This window comes from Phoca vitulina, unplaced genomic scaffold (genome assembly GCF_004348235.1).
Source record: "Phoca vitulina isolate PV1807 unplaced genomic scaffold, GSC_HSeal_1.0 scaffold45, whole genome shotgun sequence".
In the NCBI taxonomy this organism is placed as follows: Eukaryota; Metazoa; Chordata; class Mammalia; order Carnivora; family Phocidae; genus Phoca; species Phoca vitulina.
Genome location: NW_022589748.1, coordinates 3,879,736 through 3,901,589, shown reverse-complemented (window position 1 = coordinate 3,901,589; position 21,854 = coordinate 3,879,736). Strand labels below are relative to the sequence as shown.

Here is a 21,854-nt window from a genome sequence, read left to right as displayed (position 1 = left end):
AGGGAGTTAAGGACAGGATCAGGGAGACTATATCTATTGCAGGAAATGACGTTGGCTTGGACCAGTGCGGTGGTAGTCGTAGTGGTCAGAGAGTGGTAGAATCTTGGGAAATTAGAGCTGACTAGGTTGTCTGAAGGATAGGTGTCAGGTATGGGAGAAGCAAAAGGATACTTCCAAGGTTTTGGCCTGAGTAACTGGAAGAATGGTGTTTCATTGAGGTGAGAAGGAACAACAGGAGAATCTGAGGAGACGGTGGGACCAGTCCTGCTTAAGATACCTCTTCTTCCTCCACATGAAGATATCAAAGTAGGCAGCTGGTTATAAAGACTGGGGTGGAGGTGAGTGGGCAGGGCTGGAGTACATACATGAGAGTCATAATAACCATAGCAAAGGTGTTTAAGGACCTGAGATTGGACAAGGTCATCTAAGGAGTGAGCAAAGAGATTCAAGACAGCGCCGAGCTATAGCCCTACTCAAAAGGTTGGGGGGAAAGAAGCATCTGCAACAGACTGAGGAGAAGCAGCCGGAAAAGCAGGCAGGGCAGCACAAATGTCCCAAAGAGGACACAGTGAATGGTTATGTCAACTGCTGACAGATCAAGCAATTCACAAACTGAAAAAGGACTGTCAACGTGGAGGTCATTTGTGACCTTGGAGAGAACAGCTTTAGTGGAGTAGTGGGGGTTAACTAGAGTGGGCTCGAGAGAGAATGAAAGGAGAGAAATCAGAGACGGTAGGTGCACACGACTCGTCTTGATGTGAGTTGTTCTTTCAAACCAATCACATGTGTATTTTGACATTTTAAACAGTTCAAAACACCGTAACTCTTCATATGGAAGTTTTTACAGCAGATGAGAAAATGGTTTCCAGGTTAAGTGGTCAAGTACAAGTTTCATGCGCTCATCGTTTTTTGGCAACAAAATAGAGCCAATCCTCATTATTCATCAATTTCACGTTTGTGAATTCAGTTACCCACTAAAATTGATAGGTAAACCCAAAACCAGTACAGTGCTTTCCCTGGTCATTCTCGGACATGCGCAGAGTGGCAAAAAGCTTACGTTGCCTGATGCATGCTCCCCAGCTGAGGTAGAACAAGGTCCCACTCCTGTTTCTGCTCTCACACTATAGAAAATGTGTATTAGAACATAAAAACTTCAAGATAGTAATTACCTCTAGGGAGGAAAGAGAACGGTGCCTTCAATTGTGTCTATTTCTTAAAAATATCAAGTAAATAGGGCATGCTAGGTAAAATCTGAGTAATGGGCGAATGGTTTCTATTCTATTCTCCTTTTGGGATACCTAAATATGTAAGTGTTTAACTGAGATGAAATAACAGTATTTTACTATTCGACTGTTTACCGGAGTGCCACCACCATCTGATGGATAGCTCATGATCCGCTGGCGATGTCACCGACCCTGCCAAAAGGTCGCCTTTTCAGTTCCTAATAACTCGATGGCTTTAGAGCACAGCCCCAGGTCACTCGAATTGCAACCTCACCGCTTTCAAGCCAGAAGTTGCAGGCGTGCAAAAATCACATTGAGCAGCTGCATGAAGGGAGGTCCGCGTCTGGGGGCGGTGTGTCGGGGTGCGAGGAGACACGTGCCAGCCGCTCATCAAAGGCTGGGGACGGAGAAGCACGCCTGGCCTGCCGCGGACCCCGGCCCAGCGTGCAAACAAATCCAGCGTGCAGTTCCACTGGATTCGACAGCACCGGAAACGGCAACTCCCACTGGGGGCGCTGCGGACACACGAGTGGAGGCTGCCTTCCAGGAAGCCAAAAAAAAAAAAAAAAAAAGAGGGGGGGGAAGAAAGAAAGAGAAAAAGGAGGGATAGTGGAGAGCCGGGCCCCGGCCGCCGCCCCCACGCCGTGCCCCCGCCTCTTCGCCGCCCGGGCCGCCGCCCTCGCGCCCGGCCGCTCCCCGGCGGCCCAGCCCTCGGACCCCGAGGCCGGCCCGGCGCTGCCCGCCGGCGGGGACCTCAGGTGCGTACCCCGCCCCCGCCGCGGCCGCCATTAGGAGCGGGCGCTTCTCCTGGAACTTTCTCCGCCCGCGGGGCTGGCGAGGGGGAAGCCTGGGGAGGGAGGCCGGCCGTCCAGGCGCACGGCGGGAGGCGCCCCCGTCGCCGCCCCGCGGCCCCCGAACCCCGTTCCCCGCAGGCCGGGCCCAGGAGTGGGGGTGGGGCGGGGAAGCCCCGCCGCGGGGACAACGGTCGCGCGCACGGACGCGCAGCCCTGTCCTCTCTGATTGGCTGGGCGGGGTCGTGGGGGCGGGCGTCTGCAGGCTCTGGGCTCTCTGGGCCCGGTGCGTGTGAGGTCACGCTCCGCCTGGCGTACGTGGGGCTCGCCCGCTGCGTGCGGACGTGCTTGATTGGGTAGGTGAGGGGGCGGGGCCGCGGCTGTTGCCTCGTAACTGCTCCGGCTCCCCGGAGGAGGTGTCGGGCTCCGCCCCCCACGTCGCGCGTGGTGGGTGGGCGCCCGGCGTGGGTTTTGGAGTGGGTCGTGGCAGCGCGGCGGGCGTTCTGTTTATTAGCAGACGAGCAATCCGGCGGCCGGAAGAAGAGCCTCCGGTCGGGGGCCTACGATTCCTAATGGTCGTGGCTTAGAGTTAAGGCGGGGAAAGGCATTCTCAGCCTGTCAGACCCAAGCTTTGCTGCGTTAGTAACAGCTTTATTGAGATAGGCAGTAGAATGCGCCCTAATAGTGTGTGAACACTCGTTTTTGGTTTACTGGCGGAGCTGTGCGGTTCCATTGTCGAATCGCAGAACATTTCCCACCCCAGCCCCCGCCCCCTGCAACGGCTCATGTCCTTTTGCCTTGGTGGCTCTGCCTGTTCTGGATGTTTCCCATAGATGGGGTCATCCTAAGGGATCTTTGTGTCCGGCATCTCTCCTTCCCTTTTATGGCTGAATAGAAATCCGTTGTATGGATAGACCACATTTTTTCCCCCACCAATTGATGGATATTTGGGTTGTTTCCACTTTTTGGCTATAATGAATACCATGAACATTCATGTACATTTTTGTTGTTTGGGGGCTTTTTTTTTTTTTTTTTTTTAAATAGAGGTGGGAGGGGGAGAGAGAATCCCAAGCAGGCTTCATGCCCAGTACCGGCCCCCATGGCTGATCTCCCAACCCTGAGATCACGACCTGAGCCAAAATCAAAAGTCCCATGCTTAACCGGCTGAGCCACCCAGGCACCTCCACATACACGTTCTTGTGTGGACCTATTTTCGACTCTCTTGGATATATACCAAGGAGTCGAATCTCTGGGCCCAACTTTGCCTTTCAAGGGGAAATTTTTTCATGTTTTAGCATCCTGCTGGAAATGGTTGGTGTGACTGGCTCATGGGGCCATCAGTCCCCACAGATTTGGTGCCAGGCTGTAGCAGGTGTTACTATGCAGTGGTGATTGGGACTGGGTCTCAGTTCTGCCTGCGTGCTGGTTAGCCCCTGGAGTCGGCTGCCCTGAGCTCTGGGTCTTTCCCTGGACCTTCAGCCTGGACATTGCCTTCCCTCATTCTCAGGCTGCCCAACTTGGAAATAATGTTCACATTGTCTTATCCCTCTCAGTTACTGAGTCTGTTTCCACATGCCCTGGGCCATTCAGGGGTGTTCTGGCTCTCATTTTGCCTTTATTACCTGTTATTCTGCTGTGTCTATGCAGGTCTGTCTCCCTTGACAGCACTGGTGGTGGGTTTTACTCACCTTTGTTTCCTGGTGCCCTTCTTGGGAACAGTGTATGTTTTCACATCGCAGGTGCTCAAAACATAGTTTTAAATTTTTATGATTTGGGGGCGCCTGGGTGGCTCAGTCGGTTAAGCATCTGCCTTCAGCTCAGGTCATGATCCCAGAGTTCTGGGATCCAGCCCTGCATCGGGCTCCCTGCTTGGTGAGGAGTCCGCTTCTCCCTCTCCCCCTGCTCCTGCTCTCTCTTTCTCTCGTGCATACTCTCTCTCTCTAATAAAGTCTTAAAAAAATAAATGTTTATGAGTTTATTTTGACTAAGGTAAAGTTCTAGACTATTTGTTAATCATTTAAATTTAACTTTTTTAAATTTTATGATCTTGAAAATACACATTATTTCTAGTTCTCTTCCATATGCCTTGGTAATTCCAGAATAGAATACCTTGTTGTCTTGAAATTTGTTGTTGTTCTTCTTTTAAATTTTTTTCCAGTTTGGGGATGCCTGGTGGCTCAGTCAGTTAAGCGGTGGTCTCTTGATTTCGGCTGGGGTCATGATCTCAGGGTCCTGGGATCAAGCCCCATGTAGGGCTCTGTGCTCAGCAGGGAGTCTGCTTGAGGATTCTCTCTCCCTCTCCCTCTGTTCCTCCCCCCAGCTTGCCCGCACATGCTCTCTCTCTCTAAAATAAAAAAAATCTTTAAAAAACTTTTTTAATTTAAAATATTTTTGCAGTTTTATTGAGATATAATTGACCTATAACATTGCGTTAGTTTTAGGTATACAACATAGTGATTTAATATATGTATTGCAAAACGATCACAACTAGGTTAGTCAACATCACCTCACATAGTTACAAACTTTTGTTTTCTTGTGATGAGAACTTTTAAGATTCACCCTCTTAGCAACTTTTAAAACATATAGTACGGGGCGCCTGGGTGGCTCAGTCGTTAAGCATCTGCCTTAGGCTCAGGTCATGATCCCAGGGTCCTGGGATCGAGCTCCGCATCAGGCTCCCTGCTCGGCGGGAAGCCTGCTTCTCCCTCTCCCGCTCCCCCTGCTTGTGTTCCCTCTCTCGCTGTGTCTCTCTCTGCCAAATAAATAATAAAATCTTAAAAAAAAAAACAACCTGATAGTACAGTATTGTTAATTGTAACTGCCATGCTGTGCATTACATCCCCAGGACTGACTGACTGATTGATTTTAAGATGTTTTTCAAAAAATTTTAAGTAATCTCTACACCCAGCGTGGGGCTCGAACTCACAACCCTGAGATCGAGAGTCAAATGCTCTACCAACTGAGCCAGCCAGGCGCCCCTGGACTTACTTTTTTAGGACTGGAAGTTTGTACCTTTAACGCCCTCCTCCGTACATTTCTGTGGAATGGAGAACAGGTAGCACGGAGTTTATAGCTCCCATTCACTGTGGCCCAGGCTGTGGAAAAGGTGGCACCTCAGGAACTTAAATAAAATCAAGGCCTCGGAGACCTGAAAAATTCTAGGAAAACCTAGAAACGGTTTGGAAAAAAAAAAAAAAAAAAAAAACGGGGCCTCTATTTCAAGATGTGAGAGGTTTGGTAAAGGGAGCGACGACATTGCAAATGATGGACCGTTGTCCATGATGGAAATGAACAGTAGATCAGGGATGAGCAAACTTTTTCTGTGAAAGGCCAGATAATAAGTGCTTTCGGTCCGGAGGACATGTGGTCTCTGTCACATGCGTGCAGCCCTGCCCTTACAGGAAAGCAGCCACAGATGAACTGCAGACAAATGAGTGTGGCTGTGTGCCAAAAAAACTTTATTGACAAAAATAGGTGGCAGTCTGGATTTGACCCACAGGCTGCAGATCGTTGACCCCCGTTCTAGATGTTTGCTTTTCATTCGTAAAATATCACCTTGAAAAGAAGAGAGACATGGTCCTCAAGGGTTGCTGGGGGAAACTATGTAAGATTTGAGAAGGTTTTTGTTTTTGTTTTTGTTTTTTTAGTTTACATCTCCAGTCTTTTAAAAGAGTAAAAAGTTGGGCTGGCTCAATCAGAAGAGCATGGGACTCTTGATCTTGAGGTTGTAAGTTCGAGCTCCACATCGGATGTAGAGATTGCTTAAGTAAATAAATAAACTTTAGGGGCGCCTGGGTGGCTCAGATGGTTAAGCGTCTGCCTTCGGCTCAGGTCATGATCCTAGGGTCCTGGGATCGAGTCCCGCATCGGGCTCCCTGCTAGGCGGGGAGCCTGCTTCTCCCTCTGCCTCTGCCTCTGCCTCTCTCTCTCTCTGTGACTCTCATGAATGAATAAATAAATAAAACATTTAAAAATAAATAAATAAATAAATAAACTTTTAAAAAGTAATAAATAAAAGAGCAAAAAGTTAAGTACTGTGTAAATCCTGTGATCCAAGTGAACGTTGCTTATGCTTTAGATTTGAATAGAAAAAAAATTAATCACCCTGTAGGCTCTGGGGGATTTTACTCTGTGGTACAGGCTTTCCCTGTTAAGGATTTTTAGCTTTGAGGCACCTGGGTGGCTCAGTCAGTTGGGCGGCTGCCTTCAGCCCAGGTCATGATCTCAGGGTCCTGGGATCGAGCCCTGCGTCGGGCTCCCTGCTCAGCGGGAGAGTCCACTTCTCCCTCTCCTTCAGCTGCTCCCTCTGCTTGTGCTCTCTCCCTCTCAAATAAAATCTTAAAAAAAAAAAAAAAAAGATTTTTAGCTTTGCTAGAATGCAGTGATTTTTTTTTTTTTTTCAGGAAAATGTTCTCAGGGTGGGAGACCCCAGGTCAGCTTCTAATCATGTTTCATTATTTTGTTTTAAGTCATCTCTACACCCAATGTGGGACTTGAACTCACAACCCCAAGACCAAGAGTCCCATGCTCTATGGACTGGGCCAGGCAGGAGCTCCCATGTTTCATTATTGTTGATGTTCCATTAGTGCACGGCGTATTCTAAGTCATCAAATAGAAAAGACAAGGCTCCTGTCTCCATTTGTTGTTAAGTAGAGGATGCAACAAAGCAATAATTATGCAATGTTGGCTTTTTTTGTCATCGCTGGTAGCACAGTTGGTACCAACTGCTAATATCTTGTTTACTTCCACCTAGCTTAATTTTGCCTGTTATTTATTCTCCGCAATAAACCAGAGTTTTGACGTCACAGTCCTCTTAGGTAGGGATTACTGTGCTACAATGAACAGAAATGATACCTGTACCACTCATGCTAAAAGATGCCAGTCAAGCAATATACTTCTGTGTTTTAGAGAAAGGCTTTGTTGAAACTTCTCTCTGCAAGGAATTGTGCAAAATAATAGATACAGTGGTGCTCGCTTCAGCAGCACATATGCTGAAGTTGGAACAACACAGAGAAGATAGCATGGCAAGGATGCGAGGATGACACGCAGAATAATAGGTCCAGAGGTACCATACATGCGTTTAACTTTTGAGAGTTTAACCATGGTTGAACTGTAAACATGAAATGAGAACAATCACTATTTCAATATCATAGGGAGAGCTTGGGTGGCTCAGTCGGTTGGGTGTCTGACCTTGACTTAGGTCATGGTCTCAGGGGCCTGGGATTGAGCCCTGAGTTGGGATCTGTGCTCAGCGGGGGAGTCTGCTGCTGCTTCTCCCTCTGCCCCTCCCCCCAGTCGTGCTCTCTCACCCTCTCTCTCTCTCATGAATAGATAAAATCTTTGAACAAACAAACAAATAAATATTGTAGGCACTCTGTGTCATTCCAGTGGAGGAGCACGTGGGAGACGGGAGCCTGGAATATGCCGGCCCCTTAAATGGTCTCAGTTCTCTGGGGCCTCTCAACGTGAACATCTCAAAACACCACGTGTGACTCCAGTGTTTTAAAATGTGTGTTTTTCAGGGCGCCTGGCTAGCTCAGTCGGTAGAGCATGCAACTCTTTTTTTTTTTTTAAAGATTTTATTTATTTATTTGAGAGAGAGAGAATGAGAGAGAGCACATGAGAGGGGGGAGGGTCAGAGGGAGAAGCAGACTCCCTGCCGAGCAGGGAGCCCGATGTGGGACTCGATCCAGGGACTCCAGGATCATGACCTGAGCTGAAGGCAGTCGCTTAACCAACTGAGCCACCCAGGCACCCGAGCGTGCGACTCTTGATCTCGGGGTTGTAAATTCGAGCCCCACATTGGGTGTAAAGATTACTTAAAAATAAAATCTTAAGGGGCGCCTGGGTGGCTCAGTCGTTAAGCGTCTGCCTTCGGCTCAGGTCATGATCCCAGGGTCCTGGGATCGAGCCCCACATCGGGTTCTCTGCTCCGCGGGAAGCCTGCTTCTCCCTCTCCCACTCCCCCTGCTTGTGTTCCCTCTCTCGCTGTCTCTCTGTCAAATAAATTTAAAAAATAAATAATTAAAAAATAAATAAAATCTTAAAACAAAAATGTGTGTTTTTCATACATCATGGCCCCTAGCCTACTTCACTGGGTGATTAATGGAAGAAACAGCCATCCGTGTCTAGGCTGCAGGAAAAACTGGCCAGCAGGACTTGGTGAGGGGTCACCATTAGAGATGTGGTCCCAGGGAATCCAGTATTCATGCCGTCAACGTGCAAGTCATCAAACAAGGGCATTTCGTGTTCCAGTAGCTGCTTGATGACCAGCCAAGTAGGTGATAAGAGTTTAGAGAGACAGAAAAGTATTACAGTTATGGCTGGAAGACATGAACTCCAAAGACATAGCTATTGATGGCAAAACTCTTCTTTTTTTTTTTTTTTTAGATTTTTTTTATTTATTTGACAGAGAGAGAGTGACAGAGAGAGAGAGACAGCGAGAGAGGGAACACAGGCAGGGGGAGTGGGAGAGAGAGAAGCAGGCTTCCTGCAGAACAGGGAGCCCGACGTGGGGCTCGATCCCAGGACCCTGAGATCATGACCTGAGCCGAAGGCAGGTGCTTACCGACTGAGCCACCCAGGCGCCCCAAAACTCTTCTTTTTTAAGATTTTACTTATTTATTTGTTTATTTATTAGAAAGAGAGAGAGAAAGAGCACGACTGGGGGGGGGGAGCAGAGGGAAAGGGACAAGCAGACTCTGCACTGAGCTTGGAGCCCAAAGCGGGGCTCGATCCCATGACCCTGAGATCATGACCTGAGCCGAAATCAAGAGTTGGAGGCTTAACTAACTATTGATGGCAAAATTCTAAAAGAAAAGGGAACCAAGCCCTCCCCCAAAGAAGGATGGCCTTCTGATAAACAGCTCAAATCCACCCCAGGGGGGTTGACACATTTTAGAACCACTTATGTGAAAAAATGTGCCGTGTTGGCGAAGTTGCATCTAGTGATAAAGCGGAAAATCATTTCCCTAAATAATTAAAGAAATCATAGAAGAAAAATGTTCTCTCTGGGACAGGTATTTTTTGCTTCCTAAGATGATTTTGACCATGCGTGAATTTGCCTTTGGGCGTGCCTACTTCCATTGTAAGATGGGACTCTGTTGTGTAAGAAGGGTTTTTTGGTTTGTTTTGTTTTTTAAAACAGTGTTGGAATTAGTTTACTCTGAAAGATACTAGTCAAGAATATCAGTTTCTTAGTCACAGTTTCCTTTTTTTCTTAAGTAGGCTTCGCACTCAACATGGGGCTTGAACTCATGACCCTGAGATCAAGAGTTGCATGCTCTACCAACTGAGCCAGCCGGGAGCCCCTCTTAGTCACAACTAAGTCCCACTTAGTCTTAGTTATTATATTATTATATAATAATAACATATTAAAGGGGTTTTTTTGTTTTTTTTTTTTAAAGATTTTATTTATTTATTTGAGAGAGAGAGAGAGAGAGAAACAGCATGAGAGGGGATAGGGTCAGAGGGAGAAGCAGGCTCCCCACTGAGCCGGGAGCCCGATGTGGGACTCGATCCCAGGACTCCGGGATCATGACCTGAGCCGAAGGCAGTCGCTTAACCAACTGAGCCACCCAGGCTTCTGATATTAAAGGGTTTTGATTGCTAGTTTACTTTTAGAACAGTGCAAATTTACCTATATTAGTCTTTTTTAAAAACAAATACTTGCTTTATCTTAGATAAAAATTGAACATATGTTCAATATATTTAAAGGCTCATTTTTAAATCTTTGTAACTTCCAATGGGAAAATAATTTCACTGTTTCAACCAAGTAATGCCATTGATTTCTAAAAGTGTAGACAGGACTTTGGAGTGAAAGCTCCAGATTCGCCAACAGACTTATTTTGCATAAAATAAAAATCATTTCAAGTTGTGCCCTTCTCATGAAAGAATTTAATCTGAACTCTTAATGGTGCATTCTAGAGACTGATTTCCCCAAAAAAGAATTATATAACCCATAGGATGGACCATACAATTTCTGAAAATAGAAATGTACAAATAATTGACACAGAGTATGGTCAGTTTCTAAAAATAATTGTTAAAATTTTGAAATAATCTTGAACTTGCTGAAAAGTTGGGAGTATGATACAAAGAACTTTTATTTTTTCTGAACCATTTGAGAGAAATTATCAACCTGTGGCCCCATTATTCCTGAATAGTTAACAGTGTATATTTCCTATCAACAAAAATATTCTACATAAAGCAGTATTACAATCAAAGTTAACCCAGGGACACCTGGGTGGCTCAGTCAGTTAAGCGTCTGCCTTCAGCTCAGGTCATGATCCCAGAGTCCTGGGATCGAGCCCCGCATTGGGCTCCCTGCTCAGTGGGGAGCCTGCTTCTCCCTCTCCCTCTGCTGCTCCCCCTGCTTGTGCTCTCTCTTTCTCTCTCTCTCTGTCAAATAAATAAAATCTTTTTTAAAAAGTGAACTTTCCATAAAATATACCTTGATTTTAAAAATTTTGGGGGCGCCTAGGTGGCTCAGTTGGTTGAGTGGCTGGCTCTTGATTTCAACTTCAGTCATGATCTCAGGGTCCTGGGATCAAGCCCCATGGTGGGCTCGGAGGCAAGTCTACTTTGAGGATTCACTACCCCTCTCCTTCTGCCCCTCCCCCTGCTCACATGATTTCTCTAAAATAAATAAATAAATCTTAAAAAAAATTTTTTTTAATGACACGAACAGGTATTTCAAAGAAATGAAATGTAATCCCAGTGAGGATTTAGTTTATAGCAGTTGTAAAGAATTTTTTTTTGAGAGATCGTGAGCAGGGGTGGGGCGGTGTGGTAAGAGGTGGAGAGAAAGGGAGAGAGAGAATCTTAAGCAGGTTCCACACCCAGCATGGAGCCCGACCCAGGGCTCAATCCCACAACCCTGAGTTCATGACCTGAGCCAAAATCAAGAGTTGGACGCTCAACCAAACGAGTTACCCAGGCGCCCAGCTAAAGAATTTTTATAATAAAAACTTTTTCAAAAGGAGACAGTGAATGATCATTTTGACCATTTTTCTTCTTGCTGAATAAAATCTGCAGACATGAACAATGTTTGAGTTCAGGGACAGGTGCTCCACTTTGCTTTTTGGTCTGCTTCATTGAGAGACTTCTGAACTTGGAGGTTATTTTAAGGACATAGAAGGCCATGTCCTAGTCATTTTTTTCATTTTATAAACTACCCACGTGCAAGTAGTTTATAATGACAGACTTCTCCTTGTTCTCAAATATGGGTGTGATACGGAGAATCAAAGTTTTATTTTAAGATAATTATTTAAAAGCTTCTAATTGGGGATGCCTGGGTGGCTCAGTCTGTTGAGCATCCAAGTCTTGATCTCAGCTCAGGTCTTGATCTCAGGGTCATGGGTTCAGGCCCCATGTTGGACTCCACACTGGGCATGGAGCCTACTTAAAAAAATAATAATAATAAAATAAAAAGAAAAGGTCCAAATTGAAGCGTGTGTATTTCCTTACTTGTTCATGGCCAGGTCATGCCTGGTATGAAGTCCCATTCACCTTTCACATTCTATTTCATAATAGGGAGACTGATTTATTAAAAAAGTAGGCTCCATGCTGGGAGCCTCCCAACATGGTACTTGAACTCACGACCCCGAGATCAAGACCTGAGCTGATATCAAGAGTCGGACGCTTAACCAAACTGAGCCACCCAGGTGCCCCAGATTTATAAAAATTTTTAACCAAAGCAATTTGATCTCCCTCTCCCTCTGCCTGCCACCCCCCCTGCTTGTGCTCTCTCCCTCTATGTCAAATAAATAAATTAAATCTTAAAAAAAAAAGAGAGAGAGACGTATGTGAATATTTCTGAATAACCTTATACAACCACCATAATTCACTCCCTTCGATCTATCTTTCGGCTTCCTTCCGTGTACCTATTCATGTTATCTGTTAATTTATCTTTTGCTTACAAATATAATTAACCCAGCTGCTTTGGGGCCATAACATAGCCAGCAGTATTTCTTTAGAATGCTCTACTTCAAAAAATCCTCTTTATGGGGGTGCCTGGATGGCTCAGTTGGTTGGGCATCTGCCTTTGGGTCGTGATCCCGGGGTCCTCGAGTCAAGGCCTGCGTTGGGCTCCTTGGTCATCGGAGAGCCTGCTTCTCCCTCTCCCTCTGCTGCTTCCCCTGCTTGTGCCCTCTCTCTCTTTCTCTCAAATAAATAAATTTTTTAAAAAATCCTTTTTATGGTGTTAGAGAAATTTTTTCAGAGACATCTTGGGATGCTACCTTGATTTAGAACTCGGAGGAATTTTGAGTGAGCTTTTATGCCAGAGAAATCTTAGCTGGGATCATCTCTTCCCACCTTGAGTGTACAAACCCATTTCTCTCTCTTTTGTGGCTGGGAGTCAGAATGTGGTGTCGGGCACTGATGGCATCGGGAAGTGGTTAACATGCTTCTCCAGCAAAGTACTTGAATTTATTTTGCGAGGAGATGATGTCCAGGTTTAGTGGAAAACACCCTTCATGAAAATTAGCATTCCTAGCCAGAGATCTTGGGCAAACCACTTTACGTCTTTATTATTATTATTATTATTATTATTATTATTTATTTGAGAGAGAGAGAGTGAGCAAGAGAGCACGCAGGAGCAGGATGGGGGGCAGAGGGAGAGAGAGAAGCAGACTCCCCGCTGAGTAGGGAGCCCGACGCGGGACTCGATCTCAGGACCCTGGGATCATGACCTGAGCTGAAGGCCGACGCTCAACCGACTGAGCCACCCAGGCGCCCCCAAACCACTTTATGTCTTTGGTTAGTTTCTTCACCTGTAAAGGGAGGTTGGAACTAGGTCATCAGTGAGGACCCTCGCAGCTCTAAACGCATGCTTAGAGGATACTGTGGATTTCCACCGCTCACTTTCTTGTTACTTCTCTTGGACAGGGATCATGGCCCAAGTGGAAGTGTCCGCCCTGCCCGTGGAAACCGAGGAGTCCTCGGAGAGCAGGATGGTGGTGACGTTCCTCGTGTCTGCTCTGGAGTCCATGGTGAGGCGGTCTGCGGTTCTATAAAATGTGCCCCAGTTGGACCACTGTTGAAATAGCAGAGCGGGGCCACATTTCACTCTGTCTATTTAACTGTAGCCTTCTTCACAGAGGTCCCGGGCTCATCAGGTCACTGTAAAAGGCACTTCTTATGCTATGGATGTAATTACATCAACGTGAGCTTTCCAGATCTGAAAATTTAACAAGGGCGCCTCTGTTCCTTTGTTTGAGAATGTTTTTGCTCTGAATTCAGAGGTAAGCTGATAGTCCATTTATACGCCTCTAGTTAGCTCCAACGTGTAAAATGGACCGTGTGGGTGAAAACCTGGTGAGAAATGTCCTTAATCTCAAGGAATCTGATCACAAGATACTTATAGATTAGAAAGGGAAAACCAGCACCTTTATAAAAGTGGACAAGCCTGAGAGACACCCCCTTCATCAGGCGATCAGAGTGAACATCAGCAGTAATGGGGACAGACTGGCATCATGTGCCTCCCGACATGATGCGTCAGGAAGGGGCTTTGCCAATTCTGTGGCATTCCTGCCAAAAATGCAGACCAGAATCTAATGGGGGAACACCAGACAAAGCCAAATTAAGGGACGTTCTACAAAATGACTGGGCTGGATGCTTAACCTACTGAGTCACCCAGGCGCCCACAAGAGTGGTATTTTCAAGGAGCATCAAGAAGTCCAGTAACACTGAAGCAGGGGGAGAAAAGGAGAGGTGGTCAGAGGTAAGGTTCAAGAGGCCCCAGGTGGCCAGATCATGTAGAGCTCTGGGCCTTTCTCCGCAGGGTGGTGGGAAGCGTTTGGAAGGTTCTGAGTGAAGGAGTCATGCGGGGGCGTGGTGCTTGTGAGGACAGTCGGTGAACGTGGAACAAGAGTGGGATGCTGGGACACCAGTTAGCGGGCTAAGGCTATGGTTCAGGCAGGAGATTTCGGTGGCATGGACGAGGCTGGGAATGATGGAGGTGGGAAGAAGTGATGCTTCTAGAAGGACCTGTGTTGACAGGACTTAGCAACAGATTGGATGTGAGTTGTGAGGTTTTCTTGGGGGGAAAATTAAGAGTTTTGGTTTTTACGGTGGTAAGATAGATAGAGATCATAAAATTTACCATTTTAACCACTTCAACCAGTTCAAGGGCATTAAATACATTCACCTTGTCGTGTAATTGTCACCACCATCCCTATCCAGAGCTTTTTCATTTTCCTCAACTGAAACTGCACTCATTGAACAAAATTACTCCCCACACGCCCCTCCCTCAACCCTCTGGGAACTAAGAAGTTGTTTTTTGGTGGTGGTGGTGGGGCGCCTGGATGGCTCAGTCAGTTAAACATCCAACTCTTGATTTCAGCTCAGGTCATGATCTCCAGGTCGTGAGATCGCACCCCACATCGGGTTCCACACTCATCGGGGAGTCTGCTTGGGATTCTTTCTCCCTCTGCCTCTCTCTCTCTCTGTCTCTCATGAATAAATAAATCTTAAAAAAAACAACACAGAAGTTCTCTCTGGTCAGGAATATACCTACCAGTGTAGCATATGCAGTTATAAATACACCACACATTCTTTTCAGTCTTTGGAAGGATTTACACAAAGTAAATTTAACGGATTTCTTGTCTGTAGGACATACACCTGTAGCCCTACGATGAACAGGAAGTGTGTCTTATGTATGAATTTTCACCTGTTGCGCATCCCTACCATCAATAATAAAAACATACTCAACCAGGTTGGAGGAAATACTAAGTTATCTCTCTATTCTGTCTATGGAAAATATTATAAAATTGTTGTCATAGAAAGAGGCAGTCGAAGAGTCTGTAGCCAAAAATATAGGGGAAAAAGACCTGTTGGAAAGGCAGGTCAGCTGGTAAAGATACTGCCCCCAGTTCTGACAAGCAGCAAGAATTCTCTGACAGCCACTGGGTGTCCTACAATTTGACTCAATTCTGACTCAGTCTATGTCGAGAGAGCGTAAGATCCCACAGGTTAAGGGCTCCACCCTCCAAGGGACACCCCTCACTTCAGATGCTAACATCAAGTCAAGGTTGTTGTGCTTCTGACCTACAGCTATAGATCGGAGGTTCCAAAGAGCCCCCCCTCCTTGGGTGCGATTAATTTGCTAGAGCAGCTCACAGAACTCAGAGAAACAGTTTACTTACTGGATTACCGGTTTATTAAAAAGGATGTGACTCAGAACAGCCAGATGGAAGAGATGCATGGGCAAGGTATGGGGAAAGGGTGTGGAGGCTCCTCTCCCGGTTAACCACTCTCCCTAAATCCCCACGTGCTCACCAGCCGGGAAGGTCCCGACGCTGTCCTTTTGGGGTTTTATGGAGGCTTTATTACACATAGGCACGATTGATTAAATTACTGGCCACTAGGGATTGAACTCAACTTCCAGCCCTTCTCCCCTCCCCAGAGGCCAGGGGGCGGGCCCGAAAGTGCCGCTCCTCCAGTCACATGGTTGGTTCCCCTGGCAACCAGCCCCATCAGGTACCCTCACTGACCTTGACATTAACCTTGACAAAAAGATCCCTTTGTTGCTCTCTTAGGAAATTCCAAGGGTTTTAGGAGCTCTGGGCCAGGAACAGTGGAGGAAGACCAAATATATTATTTATTGTTATAAACCACAGTATCATAAGTTAATAAAAATATTAACTTAATAAGTTAATAAAAATATGTTCTCTGGGTTTTATGATGTTTATGGTATTTGCTTGGTGGATTTGTTTTGTTTCTTTGTCTTGGAGATTTTTCTCATTCTAAATGAATGCTCATTTTTGTACCTAATTTTGTATTTTTCTTAAATTTAATCTCTGTGCCCACCATGGGGCTCGAACTCACAATCAGGATATCAAGAGTCACATGCTCTACTGACTGAGCCAGCCAGGCGCCCCTGTGTTCTTTTCTTTTTTTTTTTTTTTTTTTAAAGATTTTATTTATTTATTTGAGAGAGAATGAGACAGAGAGAGCATGAGAGGGTCAGAGGGAGAAGCAGACTCCCTGCCGAGCAGGGAGCCCGATGTGGGACTCGATCCCGGAACTCCAGGATCATGACCTGAGCCGAAGGCAGTCGCTTAACCAACTGAGCCACCCAGGCGCCCCCCGTGTTCTTTTCTTAAAACAGATCTCTCAGGCTCCACAAGATCTGGATCTGCCCCGGTGTATAACACCGTATTCTTTGTTTCTATTTCAGTGTAAGGAGTTGGCCAAGTCCAAAGCAGAAGTGGTCTGCATTGCCATGTATGAGACAGACGTGTTTGTCGTCGGAACCGAGAAAGGACGCGCTTTTGTCAACGCCAGGACGGATTTACAGAAGGATTTTGCAAAATACTGTAGGCGTTAACAGTTTTATCCTTTGTATGCATAACTCTTAAAATATTTGCTGGGAAGACTTATGTAATGTTTTCTTTTAAGGTATCCTAAGCATTAACCTAAAAGTGGTTCTGATACATCTCTTTTGACTTGGCATCCCCAGTGAGTAGCTGCCCAACACCGAGGAGTCCAGGAAACGGGGCCAAGTGTATTTTGTCCTGTGTCCTCAGCAGCACCCTGGTTTTGTCAAAGAAATGCGAGGAACATAGAGTAAATTATCTTTGACTCCTTTTATAAACCCACATTTTAAAAAATTCTGGGGCGCCTGGGTGACTCAGTCGGTTGAGCATCCAACTCTTGGTTTCAGCTGGGGTCATGATCTCAGGGTCGTGAGATCAAGCCCCGTGTCGGGCTCTGCACTCAGCGTGAAGTCTGCTTGAGATTCTTTCTCTCTCTGCCCCTCCCCCCTACATGTGCCTTCTCTGTCTAAAATAAATAAATAAAATCTTTTTAAAAATTCTTTTTTTTTTTTTAAAGATTTAATTTATTTACTTGACAGAGAGAGACACAGCGAGAGCAGGAACACAAGCAGGGGGAGTGGGAGAGGGAGAAGCAGGCTTCCCGCCGAGCAGGGAGCCCGATGCGGGGCTCGATCCCAGGACCCTGATGCGGGGCTCGATCCCAGGACCCCGGGATTATGACCTGAGCCGAAGGCAGACGCTTAACGACTGAGCCACCCAGGTACCTAAAAATTCTTAATTTAGGGGTGCTTGGGTGGCTCAGTCGTTAAGCATCTGCCTTTGGCTCAGGACATGATCCCAGGGTTCTGGGATCAAGCCTGCTTCTCCCTCTCCCATTCCCCCTGCTTGTGTTCCCTCTCTCGCTGTGTCTCTCTCTGTCAAATAAATAAATAAAATCTTTTAAAAAAAATTCTTAATTTACTTGTTCCCAAAGGAAAGGGAAAAAACTCAGGGCTTGTTAGGTATTCCTCTGAGTTAATAACCATTTTCCCTTTTTCCACTCTGGAACCTTCAGAGCCTTCAATGTGTTATGAGTGGCAAGGATCACTAGTGAGCATATGGGGCCATATATGAAACTAGTCTAGGGTGTTAAAACCTACTTGTATAGTGATGATCTCTACCGTGGTAGGTCATCTACCAAATACTGAATTAGCACCTTAGTATTTTCTGGAACCAAGAAAGGGAAAAAAAAAAACCCACAAAGATTTATCGGAGGATATAATGTGAATGTGAGTGTGGAGAGAGAGGATGGATATAGATGTAGATGTTTCCAAGTGTTGGTCAGAGGGAATATGGACATAAATATATATTTACATATGTCAAGTTCATATATAAATGGGAAGGAGAGAGGGATTCCATCATAAATACCCTGTTCTTTGTGTTTTTTTAATTTTAAAATTTTTATTTATTTATTTATCTATCTATCTATTTGAGAGAGAGAGAGCACGCATTAGTGGGGGTGGGGAGGGGCAGAGGGAGAGGGAGGGAGAATCTTGCACAGGCTCCAGGCTCAGTGGAGCTCGATCTCATGACCCTGAGATCACGACCTGAGCTGGAATCAAGAGTTGGATGCTTAGCTGACTGAGCCACCCAGGCGCCCCCAATTTTTAAGATTTTATTTTTTAAGTTCTCTCTACACCCAACATGGGGCTTGAACTTACAACCCTGAGATCAAGAGTTGCACGTGCTACCGATTGAGCCAGCCAGGCGCCCCATCCCTGTGGGTTTTCTTAATTAAAAGATCCTGTTTTGGGGCACCTGGGTGGCTCAGTCAGAAGAACATGTGACCATCTCAGGGTCGTGTGTCCGATCCCCACATTGGGGGTAGAATTTACTAAAAAAAATCGTGTTTTATGTTTGTTCATTCTTCCCCCTTTTTCCTTTACAAATACCAGAAGCATAGACATTAAGGGAGTGCACAAGACAAGCGCTTGGATAATGAGTCTGTGCCTGTCACTCACTCACAGGCATTACCGAAGGGGCGGAGGCCAAGCCCCCATGCCCAGCGAACGGGATGCAGATCGATTCAGGAGAAACGGAAATACTCAGAAAAGCGGTCGAGGACTATTTCTGCTTTTGTTACGGTAAAGTTCAGGTCAAGCATTAATTCTCTGAATAGTTCACTAAGGAGTAGGACAGTGGTACAGATCACCTTATTGGTGTGACCCCTTAGATGCCTCTGATGCTTAAAACTCCACATTCTCTTTAAGGGAAGAGCCAGTTCTTCAGGACCAGAATAAGTCTTTTTTTTTTAAGATTTTATTTTATTTATTAGAGAGAGAGAGAAAGCACAAGCAGGGGGGTGGCAGGCAGAGAGAGAGGGAGAAGCACGCTCCCCGCTGAGCAGGGAGCCCGATGTGGGGCTCGATCCCAGGACCCTGGGATCATGACCTGAGCCGAAGGCAGACACCTAACCCACTGAGCCACCCAGGCACCCCAGGACTGAAGTAAGTCTTACAGAAGACAGCTTGATCTCTTGTGGTCCATGGAAAGCTCCCGATTGACCAGACTTCAGTCTTCATTCTTTGCTCCCGTTTTAGGGAGCCCCCAGTGGAGGGCCAATGCAATTACAGTTGACCCTTGAACAACGCAGGGGTTAGGGGCAATGACCCCCGGCACAGACAAAAATCCGTGTCTAACCTTTGACTCCTCCCCAAACTTAACTATTAATAGCCTACTGTTGACGGGAAGCATTACTGGTAACAGAAATAGTCGATTAATACATATTTTGTATGTTATGTGTATTATACGATGTATTCCTACAATAAAATAAACTAGAGAAAAGAAAGTGTTATTTAGAACATCATAAGTAGAGACTCATGGGTGGCTCAGTCGATTGGGTGGCCCCACCCTTGATTTCGGCTCAAGTCATGATCTCAGGGTCATGAGATTGAGCCCCATGTCGAGCTCCGTGCTAAGTGGGTATTCCAAGATTCCTCTCCCTCTGCCCCCTCCCTAGAATAAATAAATAAATAAATAAAATCCTTAAAAAAAAAAAAAAGAGGGGCTCCTGGGTGGCTCAGTCGGTTAAGCAGCTGCCTTTGGCTCAGATCATGATCCCAGAGTCCTGGGATCAAGCCCCACGTTGGGCTCCCTGCTCAGCGGGGAGCCTGCTTCTCCTTCTCCCTCTGCCTGCTGCTCTGCCTACTTGTGCTCTCTCTCTTTCTGACAAATAAACAAATAAAATCTTTTAAAAAAAATCCTAAGGAAGAAAAACCGTGTTTACAGTACTGTGCTGTATTTATTGAAAAAAATCCATGTACAGGCAGACCTGTGCAGTTCCAACCCATGTTTTTCAAGGGTTAACTGTATTATAGATGTTCATTGCTATTTCGGGTGCCAACGTCACCGTCATTGGTCTCTCCACCTACTCATGTCTTTCACAAGCATTTAAGATAGGGAATTTTTTTTTTAAGTTTATTTATTTATTTTACATAATCTCTACACACCCAGTGTGGGGCTCGCACTCACGACCTCAAGGTCAAGAGTTGCACGCTCTTCTGACTGAGTCATCCAGGTGCCCCAAGATGGGGATTTTTTTTAATACCTAACACAGTATTTTCAGGGGCACCTGGGTGGCTCAGTCGTTAAGCGTCTGCCTTCGACTCAGGTCATGATCCCAGGGTCCTGGGATAGAGCCCCGCGTCAGGCTCCCCACTCTGCGGGAAGCCTGCTTCTCCCTCTCCCACTACCCTCTGCTTGTGTTCCCTCTCTCACTGTCTCTCTCTCTCTGTCAAATAAATAAATAAAATTTTATAAAAAATAAAAAAAAAAAAAGCTAGGTGACCAAGAAAAAAAAAAAGGCTAGGTAACCGAGAGGGGCGCCTGGCTGGCTCAGTCAGAAGAGTGTGTGACTCTTGATCTCAGGGTTGTGAGTTCGAGCCCCACATTGGGGGTAGAGATTACTTAAAAATGAAATCTCAAAAAAAAAAAAAAGCCTAGGTAACCAAATAGCTACACAGGTGTTGTACTTAGTTGTGATATAAGCACCTTTCTTAGCATCTCAGGGTCTTGTTTGTCATTTTTAAAGAGAGCTTCACATATTTATGGGACCTCCAGGTCCCTGTGTTGGGGGTCCCTGAGCGTTTGGCTGTGAGGGACCCCCAACACAGGGGATCTTGGGGTCTCAGGCTACACTTCTCTGAGAAAAATGGGGCTCCTCCCCCGGGGGGCTGGTCAGCCAGCGCGGGAAGGCTGACACGGCCCCAAGATGGTGATGTGAGGCCACATTGATTCCATAACTTCTCTGCAGGCAAGTTGGCGTAACTGGAGCAGAGTGACGTAAGGGACGTAGGGACGTAGGGACGGTTAAGCTTTGGGTGGGGGCTCCCATGCCTTGTCGACAGCAGCCTGAATAACCATGGGGTGCTCCCTGCAACCCTGGGTGCACCACCTCCAACAGAATGGAGAAAAAAGACCTGTTATTCCCTCTTTCTTATGTGAAGATGTAAAGTAAAATGTTTTATACATTTTTCCTTGGGCCCTTTGGGAACTTTATTAACTCGGGTTGTAAGGAACAGGATACTTTAGCTTTTACTTTAGCTTCAAAGCCGAGTGTCGCCACCTGTATTTCTTTACTGCACGGAATGAAACCAGCCGGTAGGGTCATTCCCTCTAAAGGCATCTGGACTCTTCCTCTAGGTAAAGCCTTGGGGACAACGGCAATGGTGCCTGTTCCGTACGAGAAGATTCTCCGAGACCCTGGGGCTGTGGTCGTGCAGGGGCTTCCAGAAGGCATGGCCTTTCAACACCCTGAGAACTACGGTCTCGCCACCCTGAAATGGATCTTGGAGAACAAAGCGGGGATTTCATTCGTCATAAACAGGTGGCAGGCTCTGTCCCCCTCGTAACAGCTAGTTCTTTTGAGGATAAATGGGCAGCTTAATTTCAAGTTCGTTTGTTCATTAAGTCCTGTTACACTTAGAAGCTGGTTATTCAGAATTTTGATCTGTCTTGCTTGTGTGTTCATGTCGGGTAATAGTGTCGGTTTTCTTGCAGACCTTTCCTAGGTCCAGCGAGTCAGCTAGGTAAGTGACAGCTTCTCATACTCGGTGACTGTCCTTGGCTGCTAAGCCAGTTCTGCTTTTCTTTTTTTTCTTTTTTTAATTTAAAAAAATTTTTTCTTTTTTATTTTAATTTATTTTATATTTTTTTAAGATTTTATTTATTTGACAGAGAGAAACACAGCGAGAGAGGGAACACAAGCAGGGGGAGTGGGAGAGGGAGAAGCAGGCTTCCCGCGGAGCAGGGAACCCGATGTGGGGCTCGATCCCAGGACTCTGGGATCATGACCTGAGCTGAAGGCAGACAGACGCCTAACCCACTGAGCCACCCAGGTGCCCCAGTTCTGCTTTTCTTTACTAAAATGCAAGTTTGGCACATTCTGAAGCTTGTGTATTCCTTGCCTTCTCCCCATGGAGGAAACAACCTCTGACACTCCAGGGTTGGGAGGTTATGCTGTTGGCAGGGTGTGCAGCTCAGGGAAGGACCCCCCCCGCCCCCCAGCAAGAGCTAAGACAGGA

The 21,854-nt window shown here is 46.2% G+C and overlaps 1 protein-coding gene and 1 non-coding gene across 7 annotated transcripts in view; one reads left to right on the top strand and one right to left on the bottom strand.

The window, feature by feature from the left end:
• The first annotated feature begins 1,925 nt into the window (after positions 1 to 1,925).
• LOC116648740 (general transcription factor II-I repeat domain-containing protein 2) overlaps positions 1,926 to 21,854 on the top strand; it is a 42,202-nt gene continuing 22,273 nt past the window's right edge. For 5 of the 6 annotated variants that reach the window (XM_032430945.1, XM_032430944.1, XM_032430943.1 and 2 more), the window contains exons 1-6: positions 1,926 to 1,981; positions 12,902 to 13,005; positions 16,194 to 16,332; positions 18,300 to 18,416; positions 20,974 to 21,157; positions 21,331 to 21,359. In XM_032430945.1, coding sequence (XP_032286836.1) covers positions 12,907 to 13,005; positions 16,194 to 16,332; positions 18,300 to 18,416; positions 20,974 to 21,157; positions 21,331 to 21,359 — 568 coding nt within the window. In that variant the 5' untranslated portion in view covers positions 1,926 to 1,981; positions 12,902 to 12,906. Of the gene's footprint in view, positions 1,982 to 12,901; positions 13,006 to 16,193; positions 16,333 to 18,112; positions 18,417 to 20,973; positions 21,158 to 21,330; positions 21,360 to 21,854 lie in introns of those variants that run through there. The other variant, XM_032430946.1, reaches the window with a different exon arrangement.
• TRNAE-CUC lies at positions 4,916 to 4,988 on the bottom strand. Its single transcript has one exon. It is a non-coding gene; the product is annotated as a tRNA-Glu (tRNA).